Source organism: Mucor mucedo (genome assembly GCF_025094135.1).
Source record: "Mucor mucedo strain NRRL 3635 chromosome Unknown EV154scaffold_63, whole genome shotgun sequence".
Taxonomy (NCBI): Eukaryota; Fungi; Mucoromycota; class Mucoromycetes; order Mucorales; family Mucoraceae; genus Mucor; species Mucor mucedo.
The window spans coordinates 166,567-190,608 of record NW_026252347.1 but is presented as its reverse complement, the minus strand read 5'-3'; the positions used below and the strand labels follow the sequence as shown (position 1 = coordinate 190,608).

General features: G+C 37.4%; 7 protein-coding genes across 7 annotated transcripts; 4 read left to right on the top strand and 3 right to left on the bottom strand.

The window, feature by feature from the left end:
* Positions 1–3,960: 3,960 nt before the first annotated feature.
* Positions 3,961–6,718, top strand: EV154DRAFT_445565 (ribonucleoside-diphosphate reductase large chain). Its single transcript, XM_051597091.1, has 3 exons — positions 3,961–4,041; positions 4,100–4,131; positions 4,218–6,718. Exons 1-3 carry the CDS (start codon positions 4,020–4,022, stop codon positions 6,555–6,557), a joined length of 2,394 nt encoding a protein of 797 aa, XP_051456313.1. The 5' UTR covers positions 3,961–4,019; the 3' UTR covers positions 6,558–6,718.
* Positions 6,719–7,994, bottom strand: EV154DRAFT_513263 (uncharacterized protein). The gene is made up of 2 exons (XM_051602011.1): positions 6,868–7,994; positions 6,719–6,770 (listed from the first exon to the last, which is right to left on the bottom strand). The coding sequence occupies exons 1-2, from the start codon at positions 7,808–7,810 to the stop codon at positions 6,727–6,729; spliced, it is 987 nt and encodes a 328-aa protein (XP_051456312.1). The 5' UTR covers positions 7,811–7,994; the 3' UTR covers positions 6,719–6,726.
* Positions 7,995–14,116: 6,122 nt separating this feature from the next.
* Positions 14,117–15,960, bottom strand: EV154DRAFT_513258 (beta-trefoil DNA-binding domain-containing protein). The gene has a single exon (XM_051602010.1). The coding sequence runs from the start codon at positions 15,891–15,893 to the stop codon at positions 14,292–14,294; it is 1,602 nt and encodes a 533-aa protein (XP_051456311.1). The 5' UTR covers positions 15,894–15,960; the 3' UTR covers positions 14,117–14,291.
* A 989-nt stretch (positions 15,961–16,949) lies between these two features.
* EV154DRAFT_268577 (general substrate transporter) lies at positions 16,950–18,844 on the bottom strand. Its single transcript, XM_051594689.1, has 4 exons — positions 18,682–18,844; positions 18,322–18,608; positions 18,131–18,236; positions 16,950–18,071 (listed from the first exon to the last, which is right to left on the bottom strand). The coding sequence occupies exons 1-4, from the start codon at positions 18,781–18,783 to the stop codon at positions 17,025–17,027; spliced, it is 1,542 nt and encodes a 513-aa protein (XP_051456310.1). The 5' UTR covers positions 18,784–18,844; the 3' UTR covers positions 16,950–17,024.
* A 900-nt stretch (positions 18,845–19,744) lies between these two features.
* On the top strand, positions 19,745–20,472 carry EV154DRAFT_268558 (uncharacterized protein). Its single transcript, XM_051594688.1, has one exon. It carries the CDS (start codon positions 20,050–20,052, stop codon positions 20,371–20,373), a length of 324 nt encoding a protein of 107 aa, XP_051456309.1. The 5' UTR covers positions 19,745–20,049; the 3' UTR covers positions 20,374–20,472.
* EV154DRAFT_268585 (Sec7 domain-containing protein) lies at positions 20,473–22,128 on the top strand. The gene is made up of 5 exons (XM_051594690.1): positions 20,473–20,760; positions 20,843–21,252; positions 21,343–21,423; positions 21,481–21,599; positions 21,682–22,128. The coding sequence occupies exons 1-5, from the start codon at positions 20,572–20,574 to the stop codon at positions 21,957–21,959; spliced, it is 1,077 nt and encodes a 358-aa protein (XP_051456308.1). The 5' UTR covers positions 20,473–20,571; the 3' UTR covers positions 21,960–22,128.
* A 289-nt stretch (positions 22,129–22,417) lies between these two features.
* On the top strand, positions 22,418–24,021 carry EV154DRAFT_552749 (NADPH:quinone reductase). Its single transcript, XM_051605075.1, has 8 exons — positions 22,418–22,479; positions 22,549–22,619; positions 22,714–22,840; positions 22,909–22,970; positions 23,033–23,238; positions 23,313–23,418; positions 23,487–23,666; positions 23,755–24,021. The coding sequence occupies exons 1-8, from the start codon at positions 22,452–22,454 to the stop codon at positions 23,977–23,979; spliced, it is 1,005 nt and encodes a 334-aa protein (XP_051456307.1). The 5' UTR covers positions 22,418–22,451; the 3' UTR covers positions 23,980–24,021.
* Positions 24,022–24,042: the final 21 nt, after the last annotated feature.

The following is a 24,042-nucleotide window of genomic DNA, read 5'->3' as shown; positions in this document are numbered from 1 at the left end:
AAACTAGATGAAGAGGATATTGGAACTGGTGAGGGATTAGAGAGTGTTGCGCAGCGTCCCAACCGAACAACTGGAAGAACAGGGTGCTCGGCATTTGTATATGTTCGTAAGGATGCAAGAGCTGTCGGACAGCCATGGACAATCCGAACCAGCTGTTTTGAGCATAATCATCCCTTGAGTGAGGATAGAAGAGCTTATCACAACAATCGCAAGCTCAATGCAGAAGACCAGGAGCTTGCAATCAGTCTTATGCGTGCAGGAACAACGCCCAGTGAAACATTGAAGGTAAGGTTGAAAATTGATATATAGAAGGCGTTTGAGAAATCAATAGTTAGTGAAGTTGTAGTCATAATAAATAAAATTATTTTGTGTATATTCTTTAACATATCTATGCCTCTTTGTATTTTGGCTTATAATAATAATTTTTCTTGGTGACTAGATGCTTGAAACAAGAGGTGTGAATAACCTCGTTGTAACGGATTTGACAAATATTCAACAGCAATTTTGTCGAGATAATCACACCAACATGTGGAATTTCATCAAAAATCTTGAATCCAGTGGTCATCAAGTCCGCTACATGACAAATGCCGACGAAAGGATTTGTTGTGTATTTTTCATACATCAACATGGCATTGATGAGGCTCGAAAGCTTTCCGAGTGTATTGTTATTGATGCCACCTACAAGACCAATTCACACAAAATGGTCTTGTTGAATTTTGTTGTTGCAGGTACTTTGCGATCAAAAGAGAAACCCAAGCAATTGGTAACAGTGCCTATTGCGGGATGCTGGATGGATCGCGAGACAGGTGACCGCTATCGTTGGTCTATGAACTGCTTTCGTGAGATTGTTTGGCCCGTCGGTGAAAGCGCCGGTAACTTACCAAAATGCTTTGTAACCGATAACGACGAAGCCTTGTTGGGAGCAATTAAGTCTGTTTTCCCTGAGAGTAACCAAATCTTGTGCTGGATTCATATCCAAAGAAATTTCATTTTGAGATTTAAAAAAAATTTGTCGAAAGAAAAAAGACAGGACAGTATGTTAACAGTTAAAAGACGATAAGAAATCCTTTTAAATTAACTTATTGTTATAACGCAGGAAACTTGATGGAAATGGAGGTCAAGTCCTTTATGGCTATCATAAAGCAAATGGCATTAACATGCGCAACAAAGCGTGAATTTTTGCTTGCTAAAGATGCGTACGAGGCCTTTGTGTCAACCAAGGGCATGTGTGTAAAGGGTGGTGCCCAAACGATGATCAAATACCTCCATCAGTAAGTATTTATGTTGATTGCAATTTTTCTATCTAGACCGAAGGCTATACCTGGATTATTAACGCAAAAATGTAGCATGATGATCAAAAAACAATATTGGGTTGGATATTACGTCAACAACTTGATGCATATGGGCAATAGAACATCTAATAGAGTTGAGTCTACCCATGCCAACATCAAAAGAAGTAACAACACTTCGTCTGGTAGCATGGCTGTTGTTACAGAAAAAATTGATCTGTGGATTAAAAAAAGAGTACGTAGTAGCTAAACCACAGTTTATATTTTGTTTACAATTCTAAAAAAATCTGTTTTTTAGGAAGACTACCGCAACTTACAGTCAATTAAAGAATCGGTCTCTCAACGACCAGTTTTTTTAGAACATGATATCATGGATAAACTTTCCTTGATAAAATTGAATGTTTCCAGCTTTGCTTTCGAAAACATCAAGAATGAGTTGATGGAAATGAAAGCATCTGAGGAAAACCCTGACCACGTAAGCCATGTCTTATCTGGTGGGAGCTGCCTCTGTAAGCTTAGAAGAAATTTTAGGCTTCCATGCAGACACATCCTTGCTGTCTCGTTCATTGATGGAAAAATTCCATTAAACGTAATTCACCAAAGATGGAGAATCTCGTATTTTGAGGGCAACGGTAAAAATTCAATGTTTTGCAAATTTTATTATCCTTCTTAAAACTAAACTTATAATAATGTACTTCATAGTTGCTACCGTAGCCGAAGTTTCTGCCGAATTGGCTAAAGGTTCTGCAGACGTATTGGACATCAATACAACAGACATCCAAATAAGACTGGAAAAATTAATGTCTTTGTGCAAGGTTTTGGGGAGCCAACAAGAATCCGTTGATCTCATAAAGGACATGGATGCTTTGATCAGTAAGTATTCAAACGATCGTTTAGAAAACACTCTCGCACCCAAAATTGTCGAAATACAGAAGGGCCGACCTAAAGGGACAAAAAGAAACAAGCTTGGTGTGGAACATGAAGATGAAAAAATCTCGATAGAGCAAAAAAATGCCAAAAAAATGAAGCAGGAAACAATAAAAGTAGAAAAGCAAAAAAAAACTAAAACGACCTTAAGTCTTCGCAAGCCATCAACAGCCGTGATCAAGCAGATCAAGTCAAAGTATTGGTCTATGTTATATTTTTAATTATTTTACAACAATAACACCTATTTGTTTTTCTAGATACGAGCCTTCCACTGTCATAACTCGTGAAGCAGATTACAGTGGTCTGTTTGGATTGCTAGATAATGCATATGTCAATGATGTACTTGGGTTCGTCAACCCCCATCCTGATGGTAATTGTGGATACCGTGCTGTAAGCCTCGCTGTTTTTGACAATGAAATCGCTTGGATCCAAGTGAAAAAAATGATGTTAGCTACCTTTACAAAGTATGCTAACACTCTTTACAACACATATGGGCTAAACGAAGCGTATACCTCCAAAAAATTGCAATCAACAAGAGCTCCCTGTCTTGATGACTTAAGTCTTTGGTTTGACTGTTACGGATGCCCACAAATTGTTGCTGACACTTTCAAAAGACCAGTAATTTTACATGCTACAACACCAAAAGTCGATAAGTATGAAATCACGTGGAGAGATAATGATGGAAACATCATTTACACCAAAGATTCTATCACTTTTGTACCACTTCTTGGTCTGGATTTGGAAACAATGAATGATCCTATTCAACTTTTGTTTGCCAACAGTCACTTTTACATGATTTTACCTCAAATCGATAACAAAACGAAGAAAGCTTGCAAAGTCAAAAAATGGCCAACATTAAACTTTTCACACCAAAAAGTATTCGACGCGCACCGAGACATTTGTGTCAACGACGTGTCTCACTACTTTCAAAACAACTAGACAGGATAATTTTATAATTTGCTTCCCCAATCCTTAACATTCTCCCAAACTTTATATTTTATCTCATAATAATCAAAACCCAAAAACAAAATAAAATTTAGACTAAAAGCATGAGCTCACACTCAAAACCACATTGATTCTCTTCATCACAAAGTATGGTGCGCCAGCGAAAAAAAAATATATTCCGCCAGCGAAAAAAAAAGTATGGTGCGCCAGCGAAAAACTATGGTGCGCCAGCGAAAAAAACTATGGTGCGCCAGCGAAAAAAACTATGGTGCGCCAGCGAAAAAATGTATGGTGCGCCAGCGAAAAAAAGTATGGTGCGCCAGCGAAAAAAGCATGGTGCGCCAGCGAAAAAATGTATGGTGCGCCAGCGAAAAAAAGTATGGTGCGCCAGCGAAAAAAAGTATGGTGCGCCAGCGAAAAAAGCATGGTGCGCCAGCGAAAAAATGTATGGTGCGCCAGCGAAAAAAGCATGGTGCGCAAGAAAAAGTCCAATGTGCAAAAATCATTTTGGTCCGACCCGGAATTTATTATTTGACCGGCACAGAAAAGTATGGTGCGCGAAATTTTTTTTTCAAGCAAAAAGTATGGTGCGCGTATAATTAGCCAAAAAAAAAGGGTGAAATCAATTCACTAAAAAATGAAGTCTTTATAAAAAATAGATGACGTCTAAAAAAAAAATTGTTCCCGTTTTTTTGACTGCGCGTTCTTGAACGCGTTTTGTTGGAAAAAAAAAAAAAATTTAAAAAAGCGTAAATTGAAATATCCTATATTTTTTTTTTTTTCTACAAACGCGATTTTTCCCTTTTTTTTTTTCTTTTCATTTCCTTTTTTTTTATATATATATATATTTAATAGAAGATGATGTACGTTATTAAAAGAGGTAAATATACAGTCTGTGATATAAATGTCCATGTTGTATTAAACAGTTTTACGCACAGACGGCCGTCAAGAAACTGTTGCCTTTGACAAGGTAAAAATATTTATAAAAAAAATTCAAGAGAGAGAGGGGTTGTTGTGATACTAATAATAATTAAAAAAAAAAAAAAAAAAAAATAGATTACAGCTAGAATCAACAAGCTCTGTTATGGTTTGGATACCAACTTTGTTGACCCTGTCACTGTGACCCAAAAGGTCATTTCTGGTGTTTATCAAGGTATTACGACGGTGATGCTGGATACCTTGGCCGCAGAGACTGCTGCCTATATGACCATTAGTCATCCCGACTATGCTATCTTGGCTGCTCGTATTGCCGTCTCCAACTTACACAAGGAAACACACAAGTCATTCTCCAAGGTCGTTGACGATTTATATACCTATATCAATCCCAAGAATAACACTCATTCACCCATGATTTCGGACACCGTTTACAAGGTTATCCAAGACAACGCTGAACGTTTAAACTCGGCCATCATCTATGATCGTGATTTCAACTTCAATTTCTTTGGTTTCAGAACACTCGAAAGATCCTACTTGCTTCGTATCAATGGTAAAGTCGCTGAAAGACCTCAACACTTGATTATGCGTGTTGCCATTGGTATTCATCAAGATGATATCGAGGCCGCTATCGAGACTTACCATCTCATGTCTCAAAAGTACTTTTTACATGCTAGTCCTACCCTCTTTAACGCTGGTACTCCTCGTCCTCAATTATCCTCTTGTTTCCTCTTGACCCCCAAGGCTGATTCTGTCGAAGGTATCTTTGAAACTCTCAAGCTCTGCTCCAAGATCTCCAAGAGTGCAGGTGGTATTGGTTTGAACGTGCATGATATCCGTGCCTCAAACTCTTATATTGCTGGCTCTGGTGGTGAATCCCACGGTCTTTTACCCATGCTCAAGGTCTTCAACAGTACTGCACGTTATGTCGATCAAGGTGGTAACAAGCGTCCTGGTGCCTTTGCCATCTACCTCGAACCTTGGCACGCCGATGTCTTTACCTTTTTGGACTTGCGTAAGAATTTTGGTCGTGATGAGATTCGTGCTAGAGATATGTTCTATGCACTTTGGATCCCTGATCTCTTTATGCAACGTGTTGAAGAAAACGGTACCTGGTCTCTCTTCTGTCCCAACGAAGCTCCTGGACTCTCTGATGTCTGGGGTGACGAATTCGTTGCTCTTTACACCAAGTATGAACAACAAGGTCTTGCTCGTGAAACCATGCCTGCCCAAAAGCTCTGGTATGCCATCATGGAAACTCAAACTGAGACGGGTAACCCTTACTTGCTCTACAAGGATGCTTGTAACCGTAAGAGTAACCAACAAAACTTGGGTACCATCAAGTGTAGTAACTTGTGTACCGAAATTGTTGAATATTCCAGCCCTGATGAAGTGGCTGTTTGTAACTTGGGTTCGCTTGCTTTACCTTCCTATGTTAAGGACGGTGTCTATGATTTCCAAAAGTTGCATGATGTCGCCAAGGTCTTGACCAAGAATTTAAACAAGGTCATCGACATGAATTACTATCCCGTTGAAGAAGCTCGTAACTCCAACATGCGTCATCGTCCTATTGGTTTAGGTGTCCAAGGTTTAGCCGATGCCTTCATCTTGATGCGTTATCCCTTTGAATCCAAGGAAGCCAAACAATTGAATTTAGAGATTTTCGAAACCATTTACCATGCTGCTTTAGAAGCTTCTTGTGAACTTGCACAAAAGTACGGTACTTATCAAACCTATGAAGGCTCTCCTGTCTCCAAGGGTATCTTGCAATACGACATGTGGAATGTCACACCTACCGATAAATGGGATTGGGATACCCTTAAGGCTAACATTGCCAAGCACGGTGTTCGTAACTCCCTTCTTTTGGCTCCTATGCCTACCGCCTCCACCTCTCAAATCTTGGGCTTCAACGAATGTTTCGAGCCTTACACATCCAACATTTACATGCGTCGTGTCTTATCTGGTGAGTTCCAGATTGTCAACCAATGGCTTATGAAGGATCTTGTCGAAATGGGTATCTGGAACGATAAGGTCAAGAACAAGATTATGAACGATGATGGATCTGTTCAAGGAGTAGCTGAAATTCCTCAACACCTCAAGGATCTTTACAAGACAGTCTGGGAGATCTCTCAACGTACGATTATTGATTTGGCAGCTGATCGTGGTGCCTTTATCGATCAAAGTCAATCGATGAATTTGTTTATTGGTAAGCCCAATTTGGGTAGATTGACCTCTATGCATTTCTACGCTTGGAAGAAGGGATTGAAGACCGGTCAATATTACTTGCGTATTCGTCCTGCTGTGGATGCTATCAAATTCACAGTCGATCAAAACGCCATTGATAGTTACGATGCTGAAAATGAGGTCCAAAAGGTCGCAGTTGAAAAGGTTGAAGAAGGTGATTTGCAAAGTAGAATGCCTGTTGTTTGTGATGAAGATGTCTGTGTCAGCTGTAGCGCTTAAAAAAAAGAATTTACTTTTGACACCTTTTCCCCAACACACACACACTTTCCTCAAAAAAAACCCCCATTTTTCATCTCACTAAAATACACACACACAAACACATCCCCCCCCCCCCCATCTCTTGTAATATAGTATAAACATTTTAATATTTGCTCTTAAATTATTTCTCTTAAATGCACTTTATGGCAATGTAAATCACAAGGATAGCCAAAACTGACGAGAAATCAAAGAATGTCAGTCGTCTCTCTTTTTTTTTTTTTTTTTTTTTTTTGCTTTTAAATGTGTGTATATTTTTAAAGAGGAAACTTACATAGGTAACGCCATGCAAACCCATCATCACACCGCCACAATGTATCAAACCTTTGTTCTACCTGTTTTAAATACCCGGTATGATTAAATATCCGTTCCTGTAATGCACTCATCCGTCCCTTATACGATTGAAAACAACCCGAACATGCTTTCACTTGTTGATGCACATGGTCCAAGATTCTCTCAAAGGCTTGTAAATGGGTCGTTTGCGTTGTACTTTCCAAAAGTATATCCAACGATCGCTCTAGATCCAATAATTGCTTCACACAATGCGAGATGGTTCCCTTTGAATTCTCCATGTGTTGTGTGAGTTGCTGGATACGCTCCACTTGCGCTTGATTCCCACGCACCATGTGGTCCACCCATTGCGTTGCAGACAGGGTCTTCTCTTCTTCTTCTTGAGGCACCACGGGCTCACTCAGCCTCAGAGACTGTTGCTTTAATTTAACCAGATTCATAAACATCATCTTTTCCGAATAACAGCGACAGGTGAGTCGAAGCACGGTATGACGTGTTGTCAAGACAACCGTATTGTCAAACACATTCACATCATCGGTCACTGTACAAGGTGCATGAATCCAACCTGATTTCAAACTGGGTTCATACGACATGACATTGCTCAATGTCACATTGGACGGTGTGGACGAAGGTGTATCGGTAGGGGTCATAGGTGGTTCGTCTAAAATGAGAGTATGTTTCCATTGCTTAAACATGTATTGAAGACGCTTTGTTTGATGACCTGAGGTCTTTCTTAATTCAGCGGGTGAAGGATGACTAGGTAATGGCGCATGGTGAAAATAAAGAAAAGCAAGTCGTGAACGAATGGGTAAAATGGCAATCGTCTTTTCCAATACACGTACCAATACATAGGAATGCATATCTGGCCAATGAAAACAAAAGGTGTCAATCACTTCAGCATTGAACGGTTCCACCACTCGTGACATTTATTACACTGCAAAAAAATAGAACTATATAGGCCCGTAGATTAGGGTTTGTGTGCAACAGCAAATAAATAAAGGCTAATTATACGCGCACCATACTTTTTGCTTGAAAAAAAAATCTCGCGCACCATTTTTTTCTGTCCGGTCAAATAATAAAATTCCGGGTCGGACCAAAAATGATTTTTGCACATTGGATTTTTTTCTTGCGCACCATGCTTTTTTCGCTGGCGCACCATGCTTTTTTCGCTGGCGCACCATGCTTTTTCCGCTGGCGCACCATAATTTTTCGCTGGCGCACCATACTTTTTTTTCGCTGGCGGACTATATTTTTTTTCGCTGGCGCACCATACTTTGTGATGAAGAGAATCAATGTGGTTTTGAGTGTGAGCTCATGCTTTTAGTCTAAATTTTATTTTGTTTTTGGGTTTTGATTATTATGAGATAAAATATAAAGTTTGGGAGAATGTTAAGGATTGGGGAAGCAAATTATAAAATTATCCTGTCTAGTTGTTTTGAAAGTAGTGAGACACGTCGTTGACACAAATGTCTCGGTGCGCGTCGAATACTTTTTGGTGTGAAAAGTTTAATGTTGGCCATTTTTTGACTTTGCAAGCTTTCTTCGTTTTGTTATCGATTTGAGGTAAAATCATGTAAAAGTGACTGTTGGCAAACAAAAGTTGAATAGGATCATTCATTGTTTCCAAATCCAGACCAAGAAGTGGTACAAAAGTGATAGAATCTTTGGTGTATATGATGTTTCCATCATTATCTCTCCACGTGATTTCATACTTATCGACTTTTGGTGTTGTAGCATGTAAAATTACTGGTCTTTTGAAAGTGTCAGCAACAATTTGTGGGCATCCGTAACAGTCGAACCAAAGACTTAAGTCATCAAGACAGGGAGCTCTTGTTGATTGCAATTTTTTTGAGGTATACGCTTCGTTTAGCCCATATGTGTTGTAAAGAGTGTTAGCATACTTTGTAAAGGTAGCTAACATCATTTTTTTCACTTGGATCCAAGCGATTTCATTGTCAAAAACAGCGAGGCTTACAGCACGGTATCCACAATTACCATCAGGATGGGGGTTGACGAACCCAAGTACATCATTGACCCATGCATTATCTAGCAATCCAAACAGACCACTGTAATCTGCTTCACGAGTTATGACAGTGGAAGGCTCGTATCTAGAAAAACAAATAGGTGTTATTGTTGTAAAATAATTAAAAATATAACATAGACCAATACTTTGACTTGATCTGCTTGATCACGGCTGTTGATGGCTTGCGAAGACTTAAGGTCGTTTTGGTTTTTTTTTGCTTTTCTACTTTTATTGTTTCCTGCTTCATTTTTTTGGCATTTTTTTGCTCTATCGAGATTTTTTCATCTTCATGCTCCACACCAAGCTTGTTTCTTTTTGTCCCTTTAGGTCGGCCCTTCTGTATTTCGACAATTGAAGGGGCAAGAACAGTTTCCAGACGGTCTACCGAATATTTTTGGATCAAAGCATCCATATCTTTGATAAGATCGGCTGATTCTTGCTGACTACCTAAGACATTGCTTAATGATAGAAGCTTTTCCAACCTAAGTTGGATAGCACTGGTATCAATAGGCAATGTTTCATTAGACTTTTTGCTCATCTCAGCGGAAATTTCAGCAATTGTGGCGACTATGAAAAGTATTAATTTTGATTTCAGTCTAATTCAGTTTGTATATTAATTTCTTACCAGTTCCCTTCACATATGTGATCCTCCATCGTTCGTGAACAATGTCCAGAGGAACTTTATTCTCAACAAACGAGACGGCAAGAACATGTCTGCAAGGAAGTCGAAAGTTTTTTCTGAGCTTGCAGAGACAGCTTTCTCCAGGGCGCACATGGCTTACATGGTCAGGCTTTTCTTCAGCAGCCTTCATTTCCATCAATTCATTCTTGATATTTTCAAAAGCAAAGCTTGAAACATTTAATTTGATCAGAGCAAGTTTATCCATTACATCATCTTCCAAAAAAATTGTTCTTTGTGTCATGGATTCCTTGATTGATTGTACATTTCGATAATCCTCCTAATTTTTTTTAGAGTTAACAAAATAAAAATATGTTTAAACATTACGTACTCTCTTTTTAATCCAAAGATCTATTTTTTCAGTGACAACTGCCATGCTACCAGATGAGGTGCTGTTGCTTCTTTTGATATTTGCATGGGTAGACTCAACTCTGTTCGAAGTTCTGTTTCCCATATGCATTAAATTGTTAACATAATAACCTACCCAGTATTGCTTCTTTTTCATCATACTATATTTGTATCTAGTTAATAAAAAGAGGGAAAGAGGCATTTTTAAGAGAAAAAAACAAAACAAAAAAACCTACTGATGCAGATACTTAATCATCGTTTGGGCACCACCTTGTACACATTTGCCCTTGGCAGACACGAACGTTTCGTATTCATTTTTGGCAAGCAAAAATTCATCCTTTGTCGTGCATTTTAAAGCCATTTGCTTGATGATAGCCATAAACGATTTGACCTCCATCTCCATTTTGTTCTCTATAAGGTGTTTATTTGGTAAGTTTATGAGGACTAATGAACGTAACTTGTTTTAACATACTATCCAGTCTCTTTTCCTTGGCAAGATTCTTCTTGAATCTCAGAATAAAGTTTCTTTGGATATGAATCCAGCAAAGAATTTGTTTACTCTCGGGAAACTCGGACTTGATTGCTCCCAACAAGGCTTCATCGTTGTCAGTAACAAAGCACTTGGGCAATTTATCCGTGCTTGTTCCAGTAGGCCAAACAATATCACGGAAAGAGTTAAAAGCCCAGCAGTAGCGCTCGCTTGTCTCCCGATCCATCCAACATCCTGCAATTGGAACTGTTGTCAACTGCTTTGGCTTTTCTTTTGATCTTAAAGTACCAGCGACGACGAAATTCAACAAGACCATCTTATGTGAGTTGGTCTTGTAGGTGGCATCCACAATTATACATTCTGAAAGCTTTCTAGCTTCGTCGATTCCATGTTGGTGAATGAAAAAGACGCTGCAAATTCTCTCATCAGCATCTGTCAAAAATCGAACTTGGTGGCCACTTGATTCAAGATTCTTGACAAAATTCCACATGTCAATGTGGCTGTCCCGACAGAATTGTTGTTGGATGTTTGTTAAATCGGTTACAATCAGGTTGCTTACGCCTCTTGTTTCAAGCATCTAATTACCAGGAAATTGATGTTATTTTAAGATATAAATTGGGGACATATTTAGACTTATAAAGAATAATATTGGCAAAATAACTTTTATTATGATTACAGCTTTCCTAACTATTGATTTCTCAAAGGATCTCTTTATCTCATTTTTAAACATTACCTTTAACGTTTCACTGGGAGTTGTACCTCCACGCATAAGCGAAATGGCGAACTCTTGATCATCCGCATTGAGCTTTCGGTTGCTGTGATAAGCCCTCTTATCCTCGCTCAAAGGATGGTTGTGTTCGAAACAGCTGGATCGAACAGTCCAAGGCTCTCCAGCTAATTTTACATCCTTACGAATGTAGATGAAGGCTGAACAGCCTGTTCTCCCGGTGGTCCTGTTGGGTCTTTGAATGCTGTTTTCCAATTCATCATCATCAACGGCATCCTTTTCATCTGGTTTCAAAAACAACGTTAAATAATTATATCAATAAATATCGCAATTGTGTCAATCTTACCTTCTCCCTTTTTGGCAGCACGATATTTGCCAAAATGCTTACAGATCATTTTGATGTAAGACTTATCGCTTTTAAAAGTCTCAAAAGGAATATTGTTAGCCTTACTGAAAGACTGTATTTCGAGTCTTGCAGTTTCCTTGTCAGCAAAGGCTTTTCCAACAGGAAACTCGGCTTCAAAAATAGCCTTTACATTGGTAACACGTTCATTGACCGACACAGTCTCAGCAAAAGATGGAACGTGTCGTGTTGCCTTGACGCTAATGTCCTCCATCTCAGGTTCACTGAGACATTCCCAGTCGTATTCCTCTACTGTCACTTTTTCATCAGTGTTGGACTGTTCATAAACTTGTCTATCAAAGGCATCCTCGAAACTGTCCTTGATTTCGTCTACAGGATTGATGACAGATAAAAGACTATTGATGAGCAATTGGCTTTCACTCAAAGATTGTTGTGAATCGTTTGAATTCATTTCAAAAATAAAAGTTAAAAGAAAAAGAATATTGAGCCGTAAACAAGAATGGTGCGCGAGAAAAAGTATGGTGCGCGAAAAAGTTTGGTGCGCCAGCGAAAAAGTATAGTCCGCCAGCGAAAAAAACTATGGTGCGCCAGCGGAAAAAGCATGGTGCGCCAGCGAAAAAATGTATGGTGCGCCAGCGAAAAAAGCATGGTGCGCAAGAAAAAAATCCAATGTGCAAAAATCATTTTTGGTCCGATCCGGAATTTTATTATTTGACCGGACAGAAAAAAATGGTGCGCGAGATTTTTTTTTCAAGCAAAAAGTATGGTGCGCGTATAATTAGCCTAAATAAAAAGGAATTTTTGTGGAGAAAAAAAAAAAAAAAAAAGCGGACACTTAATCAAAGGGTCTTGGGAAGGGGACACCCGCTGGTCCTAGTTTAAACTTGGCATTAGAATCTGATATGAATTTCTCATTCATGAGAATGAAAAGAGAAAGGAGGCATGATGAATGGATACATTAAAACCCGCCTCTATTCATTGAGTACCTTTTTTGAATATTTAAGATAGTAGACAGACGTTCATCATCTCATACCAGCTACATTTATCAAGAAACTTTACGAATCGCGTTCTAATTTCCAAGAAAAAAAAAAAAAAAAAAAAAAAGGGTAGTGCTCATTCTTTGAAAAGACACTGCATTTATAAAAAAAAAATTTACCTAGTCATAATGATGACAAATGTATTCTTGTGTGCAGCTTCCCCCCTTGTTGAAATAACAAACGTTTTATGTAATTTGCTGTTTTTATTTTGGTGTGGGCGCGATCCGCGTGGTTGATAATGCATGATTTCTAACAGGCCATTTGATTTATTATCATTCATCCCATCTAATCCTGACGCACATAAACTAGTCTTGCTTTGTCGTATTTTTTTTTTTTACCGTACTTTGTCATCCCCTCCTATTTCCTGTAGTGCGTTACCTCTTTCTTTTTTTTTTAAAAAAAAAAAAAATATTTCCGTGTGCAGTGTATGTCCTAAAAACACGAGAGAGAACTTTAGCTCGTCCGGTAATTTTGATCTTTACTCGTAATATATAAGTAAACATATTAGATCTTTATTCCTGACACGCCCAATCAATTAAAGTTATCTGAAATGAATACATCTAAATCCTAATATGTATTTATTACATTGAGTGAAATGACTATGTCAGAAAAATCAAATGTCAAGTAGAACCAGCTCCTTTAAACAATGTTATGCAATGATCACGATGAAAATTTTTGAACAGCAAAAGCTTTAATATAATATACACTTGTCCTCTCTTTCACTACTAGCAGTGAGTATTCTAGTAACATCCACGCTTGCGATATGTATTAAAGGTCTTTATATATATTTATATAATAAATCATTTATTTTGACTGTACGATCGTTTTATGACACTTTGTAGCCCTGCGTGCATATATCTCTAATCATGGATGTGTTTATATCTCACGCTTTTTTATGTTCATATCACCTTGCACTCAAGATGCATACATTGTATCTCTTGTAGGAAATAAAACGTTATTCATGCTGCAAAAAGGTCTGACCAAAAAAAAAAAAAATGTATTTAATAACTAATTCTCTGTTGACTCACTAAAAAAATAATCAAGAGAATGATCCTATTCAAGAAATATGGGATACACTGCGGAGACAAGTATAAAGTGATATGTAAAAAAATAAACCTTGTATGCACACTCATTTTTAAACAACCAGTATTTTTTTTTGTGTAGTTTAGAAATACATGCGCAATAATCAGGTACAGTGATACTATGTTTAGCGCACTGCAAGAATGAATTCATAACAAAAATTATTTCCAATCGTAATCCAAAGTGCCTTTTCCAAACACGTAACCGCGTCAAAAAAAAAAAAAAAAAAAAAAAAAAAAAATATATAGTGTTTGATTACAGGGGCTAAATTTTAATTTTATAGCGCTTTAAACCAAAACTTTCTTGTAACACTTTTTTTTTTAGTCATTTCCATGAAAAAAGAATAGTTTTGTAAATTGAAAGGACTGGAACAAATCACCTGTGATTTTTTGTACTCATTTTTTTTTTATGGTTGAACGCAACTTTAATGTGAGACACATATTTACAAAATTACCCAAAAAACTTTTTTTTAAATAAAAGACGGGATTAGGGTTTTAAACATTTTGGGTTGTGTTTTTTTTTCCCACACACATTTTCCAATGGGCCATAGATAAGATCAGATGATTTTAAGCTTATCTCTAAAAAAGAGCGGGGATATTATTTTTTATTTACACATTTTGGGAAACATATACAGGAAAGGGAGAGTGTGGGGGTATTATTTATGGAGAAGAAGTCATAGAGGAAGAGGAAGATGAGTCGTTATTCACTGACCATTTGCCTCCATCGGAATCGACTTCAATATCATAGGAAAGAGATTTAGTTGAATGGTATACAAAGCCATCTTGTTGTCGGACCAAAAGAAGAGGCAATTCAAAGTATCTAGCACCATCCGGTCTGGTCACCAACAAATCATGATTCGTCATCAAGATCTGTTCTGTCTCTGGTAACCCGATCAAAAGTACATTGTTTTCTACCGTGGTATTTAATGGTCCATGCGTACCAAGCCAAAATTCTAATAGTCGAGACGATTGCATCAAATGTTGTCCAATCACTCGTAAAGAATGTTGCGCTTGTAAATATTCAACGCAAGAAATGACGGGAAAAGGAATGAGTGTACGTGGTGGTGAAGGTGGGGGTGACGAGATTTGTAGTTGTTGTTGGACTTGTTGCTGGACTTGTTGGACTTCGGAATAAGCATATTCAAACTTGCTAATACCCACAATGGTCCAACACAAGTAATCATCCACCGATTCAGTCTTGTTCTCATGCATGGTAGAGGGTGTGAAATCAATCCAGGCACTGGTATTATGATTGATATTACCTTCCATCGTAGGCGTATCTTGCATGTTCATGGCAGTCCCATTGGCGTTCAAATAGAGAGGTTTTGAATTGGAACAAGCTAATTGGAGAGCAATCTTTTGCATCTGAGACAACAAACCATAGGCACCAGGCACCACATTTCCTTTATCGATCTTGCGAATGATCAAGGGAGGTGAAGAAACACCGGTATTGACATCTTTTAAGATGATTTCGGTACCATAGGTAATGGGCACAGAGACACTATGATTATCTGGATTGACCACCTGATTGGGTTGTCTTACAACAATGATTTCAAAGGGGGACCAAGAAGAGTGTTTGGCACACAATTGCTTATTTTCTGAAGTCAAGTACTTTGTACGGACAGTTTGTGAATTGATGCGATTAAATAAAGAGACGAGTGAATTAGTGAATAAACAGGTGGAGACATTTCTGGCTTTGGCTGTCTTTTTAGAAGGTTTTGAGATGATGGAGATGGGATTACTGTAGAAGGATGCATAAGGTAATTGCTGTTGATGTTGCTGCACTAAATTGACACGCAAACAAAATTGTTTTGCTTTGGCGGTACCTGTGACGAAGAGATATTTAAAGCTACCTCTCAAGTTTTCATCCAGTAGTGTACGTTGTTCTAATGGCTTGGTGTCGGTGTTGGTTTCACAGACAACGGACATGGAGACGAGTGGGATGTGGTTGGATTCTGACATCATGACAATAGGCGGTGGACATAGAAACCTCTTTTCGGAGCCGTAGGATTTCTGAGCAACGGATGCATGATAACATGTAACCAGGTTGGATTTGGTGAGTGTGGATTGGTATAATTTGGGTGATTGTGTGGGTGGACTCATGGGAGAACAATATCGCTTGCATGGTCGCTCATTGTCCAACATATTTTGAATAGACATGGCTTGTTGAGGTGAAGTCTGTCTAGCACGTTTATTAGGTAATGGAAGATGGATAGGATGTGCACTATCAATAGCATTTAAAAGTGATTCCATTGGTGTCATTATATTTAATATGTAGAAAGGGTTTTTTTTTAAGGAAAATAAAATAAAAAAATGAAGAGAGAGAAAGAGAAATTTTTTTTTTTATTATTTTATATATTATCCCTATATTTATATAGAAAACGGGAATTGGCGTGTAACGAAAATAATAAGGAGACTTTTTCTACTGATAAGATGGTTTTCTTAACTCTTTGATCTTATCACGTGGGATTTTTTTCTTTTATATTTTATATTCTATTTAACTTTTTTTTTATTTTTCCCACCGTATAAATTGACTGACAGAATAAAGATTAATAATTTGAACTGCAATCCCTTTGCTATACACTACACGGTACAACTATAAAGCGAATCTCTCTTTAGATTGAATCTATATTTTATGAAAAAACAAGATCTACCGAATAAATAAATAAAATTCCCTTATATAGAAGTGATAAGGAAACTCGTTCTTATTCGCTTTTGATATTTTGACAGGCATAACATCTCATGTGATGCGAGCTTTTTAGACTTCCATAATTGGACGGATTATTTTTGCAGCATTGGGGGGTGGGGGAGATCATGCTCTCCTTTTGTGCAGTCTATTTTCTCTCTCTCCTAATTTAAATACCGTGAGAATTTTTTTAGATTTTTTCATGCCCAGTGTGTAATAAAAGATAAGAAAAACACTAAAATTTCCCCCCCCCCTTCCGTTCTTTTTGTTTAATTGTTACACTTTCCATTCATTGGTGGATCCATTATGTCATCAAGGGCCCATTGAACCCATTTATACCTTATCTTAATTGTCTATAAATGCGCTTTTCTCACATTATGTTCCCACAGTCATCGTGTGTGTAATCCTGTGTGTACCTCACTAGTTTTCTCCTTTTATATAATATTATATATAAAATAAAATAGGTCGTACAGTCCAACATCTCTTTTTATTATTATTACCCCGTTGTTAATCCAGCCAATCGTGCGCGTTATCTATGCTCATTGATCAATGTCGTGATCGGTGTGTATCCCGCATACGCTTTTCGGAGTTGATTTTCTCTTTTATACAACAATAAAAAAAAGTTCACAAGATCACGCGTGTCCAAACCACTTTTTTTTTTTTTATTAGTGAAATTTTAGATATGTACAAATATTATATTATTTTTTTTAGTCGGACGAAAAGCTACTAGTTGAATCCTTCTTTTCTTTGATCACGGGATCCTTTCGAAGCTTCATTTCTGCCAACTCCTTTTCTGCGTTCCAGACAAGTAAAGATTTCGTAGAGAACACCACATCTAATTCTTCTAATGTCTTGTTGCTAGTCTCTGGATACAACGCCCATACAATTGGAATAGCTAAAAAGTTAAATGCACCAAAGATCAGAAAAGTAATCCAACCAATACTGGCAATCATGTAAGGCGTGACTTCCATCACCAGTGCGTTACCGATAGACCAACCCACCACACTCCATGCTCCTCCCTTGGCTCGCACCTTGGTAGGATAGATCTCTACCGGATAAAGCCATGGGACCGTCAGCCATGTCATACCAAAGAAAGCTGTATACAAAAACGTAAACACTGTGGCACCAATACCATAGCCTCGAGGGTTTTGTGCCATGATATCAGGCTTTGTCAACACGGCCACCAAGATCAGCGAGATACCCTGACATACTGCGCCATAAAACAAGGTAAATCGTCGGCCCCATTTATCCAAGGTGAATACCGCCACTAGCGTAGACAACATATAGGTCACATTGTTGATACCCGATAAGAGTTGGGATGTCTGTGTTGAAAACCCAGCGCTTTGAAAGACAAGAGGTGCATACACAGTAATTACGCCAATACCTGTCAATTCCTGAATGATTTGTAACCAGACCGAAAGATGAACACGACGAGGAATATTCAGCTTGTCTCGTACCAAGATCATACTGAGATAACCTGGTTCTCCTCCTTCATCTTCCTCTGCTTGAATGGCGGAAATAATCTCATTGTACTCCTTTTGAGCTTCGGGGTGGTCTTTATCTCCGTTGCCACGGAGCGCTCCTAATATCTCGAGTGCTTCCTCTGTACGTCCCTTTTTCAATAACCATCGAGGCGACTCGGGAAAGAAGTTGATACCAATCGCAAGTATAACGAGCGGGATAAGTTGGAAAGCAATAGGAAATCTCCAACGGAAACTATTGTCATTAAACGATAGGCCATACGCCAGCCAATACTATTTAAAAAAAGTCATTTTAGTAAATTTATTTGATATTTTAGATCTGTATCACTTACTGCTACAACCACACCCAGGATATTCAAAGTAAATTCCATAGCAATCATTTTACCTCGAGAGGTATGATGTGAGGTTTCAGCACTCCACACAGGCACAATAGCGTTCCTGTTATTTTTTGTTGATGAGTAACTATACCAAACCATAAAAAAAAAAAAAAAAAAAAAAAAAAAAAAAGTTATTGGGCACTTACAAATGACCGGTTCCAATACCTGTAATGATGCGAGAACAAATCATCCAGGCAACATTTTGAGCACATGTCTGCAAAACAGCACCCAGAATACCTATAGCACAACCCAAGATGACAGTCTTGATTCGACCAATCTTATCACCAATCCAACCGCCCATGAGAGCGCCAATCAAGGTACCGCAGTAATATACAGCAACAACACCACCTAGCAAAGCTTCGTTCGAATGAAGGCCCATGATATTGATATAATCAGGCGAGATATTTACACCACTCATGACACCTTGATCATACTACAAATAAATAAAAAACGTCAGTCTAAAAAAAAAAATGAGTAATCAGACAGTTTAGCCCTTTAAAACTTACACCAAAGAAAAAGATACTTAAACCAGCTGCCAAATTAATTGCAAGCACTAAATCATCTCCTCGAAAATACTTGTAGGCATTAAACCTATTTTTCATGATCATTGTAAAATAATCTTTTTAGTTTATAAAAAGATAGACAAAGAAATAAAATAAAACAGTGTAAGGTTACTAGCTTATATACTGTATGTCTTTTTTTTCCCCACATTACACACACAGACATAGATACTCAAAGTGACATCATGTGTACACCTTCAAGAGAGAGAAAAACTACGATTTGTTGAAGCTCCTTTTAGTAATAAAGTATTCTCCGTTTTCTTGCATAAAACAGAAAAAATCAACACTGATCTCCCCTCTTCTATCTCTCTTCTTTTTTTTTTTCCCATCCTTTTTTTTTATAGTATTTTCTCCGTAATAATTGCAATTGACTATTGACACGAAAAACCGAGAATCTTTTTTTTTTTGGTTAAAAAAAATAAATATACGCAGTTTTCTATCGAGAAATTAGTTTTTAGTAGCCCTTTTTTTTAATTATTATTGTAATTTGTATGACATGATAGACTCTATAGGATATCAACTCATTCTCAGATCGAAATCTGATTTTTCGTCATATATAAATGGAAATATATAATTGTTTCTTATTGTTTCACATACACACTTTTCTATAAACAATTACCCAGAATTTTTTCAAAAAAAAAAGATATTGTAGGCATGTGTTACCCTTAACAACAGGACTCTAAGCTGAGTTTCGTCATATTTTTTTTTCTGCAATTTTTCTCTCACGCTGTCCTTCTTTTTATAAATCAGATTGGGTCAACAAAAGTTTCAAGTCTTGTTCAATGTCAAGTTTGACCGTAAATCTTTTTTCGCAGGGTTTATTTTGGGTGGAATGGTTTAAACTGTTAGGTTCTTTAACATCTTGCTTTGTACAGTGTTTAAATTGACCAATTAAAAATAAAAAAAGAGGAAGAGAGCGAAAATTTATTACCTCGGGGGGGGGGGGCGAGGGAAGTACATGAACTGAAAAAAGGTGCTACTGGGCAGTGGAGGGCGAAGGAGGGGAAAGAAAGAGGGGGGGAAAAGAGGATCCGTCATCAATTAGTATTTATGAGATAATAAAATAGGACGATTTTTATTGCTCCCTAAACCTTTTTTTTTTTCATCTTTCCCTTCCTCCTTTTTCCGTAAAGTGACCCAGCACAACTAAACACCCAAGTGAGGGTACATTGAAAAGAGTGAGAGAAAAAGAAAAAAAAAAAAGAGAAACAAACAAATGAGAAAAAGTCACGTCATGTTTCATACAAAGGATATAAGCTATCTTTCTTTTTCTCTCTTTCTCTTTGTTATCTTCCTTTTTTCATTATTATCAATATGTCTCACTCTAATTCACCACACCATCATCCAGCTCATACATCTGAGGTGCGCGACCCAATCATGGAAGATGACCATTTCTCGCTTCGTTATGGCAACCCTATTCAAGTGATTCATGATATTGCTCCACATAAAATTGATACATTCGAGCCTTCCAAGGAGCATGTCTCTGGTGCTTTGGCTGAATCCTTTGGAGAAAGAGAGAAAAAGAAACGTGTCCCATTAGCGAAAAACAGTTCTAGCTTTCTGCGCGATGCTACTCTTTACTCGGAATATAAGCATAATAAGGATGGTTCTATCACCGAAATTGATCATGACAAATAATAATAAACGTGTGTTCTTTTATACTTTTTTCTTTAAGGGAAGATCTAATTACGATGCATATTCCTTTCTCTTTTTCTTTTTTTATTTCTTCTTTCTTTTTTGCCTAACTACCACGTGGAAATTACTTATTGTATCCCGACTAAAAAAAAAAAGTTTTTTTTTTTCTTTTAATTCATCTTTTTTTTTTTCCTTCTCAAAATGTCTACAAGTTCACCCGTAAGAAGTCATTCACTTGTACATCATCAACAGCATACACAATGGATTCAATCACAGCAACTGAAATTACAGCCGAGCCTATCTGTCTCTACCACTCCACATCGATCAACTTCTGTCAATCACTCAGCACGACTTGTACGCTCCAGCTCTCTCTCACAACATAGTAAAAAGGTGAAACAGAACACATCCTACTCTATCCGGCAGGATGACTAAATTCTAATCCATAATCCAACCTTCTCTTTTTTTTTTGTAGACGCCCACACGATCCAAATCGCTTCCACAAAAGCCAATCAAACCCACTCCTACCGGCCCCTTTGGATTTCTTCAACATGAACCTCCTCCATTACCCAAACATAGCGTGCTTGTAAAATCCTTACCACGCCGTACCTCCAGTCTAAAGAAACCGAAACAAATCAAAACAGACGAAGAAGTGACGAAATCGCTTTTAGAGTGGAAACACAAATCTGTCTTTAAAGTCGATTGGGCCACGCTCTTTTCTCCTTCTGTCACACTCTGGAATGAAAACAATATCTTTGGCTCGGTTGAGGATCTATTTAATTACTCGCATGGTCAGGAAAATGTATTGCAGGCGGCTCAGTCTCTATGGATACAGGATCAGAATTTCGTGCCAAAGAAAGAAATGGCTTCCTATCTGGGTAAATTGTAAATAAGTCACTCATATATCAAACGTTTTTTTTTTTTTTTAAAAAAAAAAAAAACTTAATCACTTACTCCATTTTTTTTTTCTTTTAGAGACCCTTTTCGTCATTTGGTTTTAAAGAGTTATATTGACTATTTTGATTTCAATGGTTTGAGTTTGGACCAAGCGTTCAGGTAAAAAAAAAAAATTATACATTTTAAACACCCGATATTAACATTCTAAACAATAAGAAAATTATGCTCTAAACTTTATTTCAAGGCCGAGGCGCAGGAAATCGATCGCATTTTGGAAGTATTTTCGCATAAATATTATAATTCAAGCAACTCTCAACACATGTATCAAAGCGCAGGTACCAAAAAAAAAAAAAAAAAGGCGATTGGCTGATTTATATATTGTTAAAATTTAACCTTTTATTATTTTGTTTTCCCTAGATGTTGTCTATACAATCACATATTCCATCATGCTGCTGAACACAGACCTTCATCTTGTCCAAATCAGTAGCCATGCCAAAATGTCCAGTGCGTTATTTTGTGAGAACACCATGTCGACTGTTCTGGAACAAGCGATTTCTTTAAAAGGTGATGAATTGAGTCTCTGGCAAGATGAATTAAAAACCAGTCTCAAGGTCAGTTCCTTTTTTTTTTTTTTTTGTCAATTAAACTCTCATCCCTCCTATTTTAACATGAATAGGAAATTTATGCATCAGTAAAGAGCAATGGTATATTACAACCAGAAGATGAGGATGAGCCAAAGTCCTTTTTAAAGAGAATGGGATCATTAACCCAACGAAAAAAGCGTAGTGTCTCTTTATCCTCTTCCCGGTCACAATAATTTACATAAGCATGAATAATACAATAAAATTAAAATTAAAAAAAAAATGACGTTTTGTTTATTTTTATCTCGCATCATCCTTTTCCCCCCCTTTCCACATATGTCACGATAAAAAACCATATCTATCACCTTGAACAACATTTATCCTTTTTCCATGAGTGATTAAAAAGCAGTAATACTCTCTGGGATCAAAATGATGCATATTTGACTTTTTCATGTTTTGTCAGCAAATGTACGCGGGTGATCAAAATTCCGCTTCTTCAAAAAAAAAAAGTAATAAAAAGGCCATGATTCAAAGCTTGAAAGGTTTTTTTTTTTTTCTTTATTCTCTTCTTTCAAACACAAAAAGAAAAAACTTTTAAAATCAAAAATGCAAGCTGTTATTGTTAAACAACCTGGTAAGTTTTCTTACTTGAACTTTTAGATATATCCCACCCCACCCAAAAAAATCTCACACATACTTTAAGGTGACGCGTCTCAACTTACCATCGGTACCTTTGAAAAGCCTACACCTAGCGATACTGAACTTTTGGTCAAGGTAAAAAAAAAAAAAAAAAAAAAAAATGGGAGTGTACTCATGCTTTTTACATATATTAACTTCTTTTTTTTTTTATATATAAACCTTTGCATAGGTCAAATGCTTTGCCCTCAACCGTATGGATATCATGCAAAGAGAAGGTAACTACCCCGTTGCCACCAAAGGCAGTCCTCTTCTCGGTGTCGAGATCTCCGGTACCGTTGAAGCCATTGGCAAAGATGGTAAAACTTTTTATATGAAAAAAAGCAACAGCAACAAAACAACATTAGTCCATTAACATTCTCATTAGTCAAGGACTTCAAAGTGGGTGACGCTGTATTTGGTTTAATGCCTGGTGGAGCTTATGCCCAAGTAAAGTATAAAAAAAAAATGTGTGCGCATTGATTTATTCATCGTGAAATTTTTATCTGTAGTATGCGGTCATCGAATCCGCTTTAACCATGCATAAACCTGACGGTCTTTCATTCGAGGAAGCCTCGGCTATTCCCGAGACTTGGTTTACTGCTTACCAAGCCTTGTTCTTTGTCGCTGAGATGAAAAAGGGACAGGATGTCTTGATTCATGCAGGTGCCTCCGGTGTAGGCATCGCCGCTATTCAACTTGCCAAGGAAGCCGGCGCGTAAGTCCCCCCCCCTCCCCCTTTTTTTAAGTGTATGACAAGTCTTATTTCATCCCTAACATGGTTTATAATAGTAACCGAATCTTTGTCACAGTGGGCTCAGATGAAAAGGTCAAGTTTTGTGAGAGCATCGGTGCTACCAAAGGCATCAATTACAAGACTGAAAACTGGTCCGATGTGGTAAAAAAAAAAATGAAGATTTATTTTGTCTTTTAAACATTTGATTAATCGTATATTTATGTTGATAGATCTTGAAGGAAACGGAAGGCAAAGGTGTTGATGTATTGGTGGATTTCATCGCTAGAGATTATTGGAAGCAAAACATTGAAGTCATGGCTGTCGATGGTCATTGGGTTATTTTAGCTTACATGAGTGGTAGCGTCATTGAAACGTTTGATATGATCCCTTTGCTCCGTAAGAGAATTCGCGTATGTATTCAAAAAAAAAAAAAAAAAAAAAAAATTTAAAAAAAGGAAGGGCTTTTAGGGCTAACATATCAATTTCATACATATATAGATTGAAGGATCCAATTTACGTGCTCGTTCGCTTGAATATAAGGGCAAGTTGCGTTGCGCCATTTACAACAATGCCGTGCTTAAACATTTTGCCAAACAAGATGGTGAATTGAAGGTGCTTGTTGACAAGGTGTATGACTGGGAGGATATTCAAGATGCTCACAAGTACCTCGAAAGCAACCAATCTATGGGTAAAATCGTTGTCAAGGTTACTCCCAATCAATAACTTTTTTTTCTTAATAAAGTAAAACATTTCAAAGCATAAAAATAACTCTTCTCTCTTTTTTTT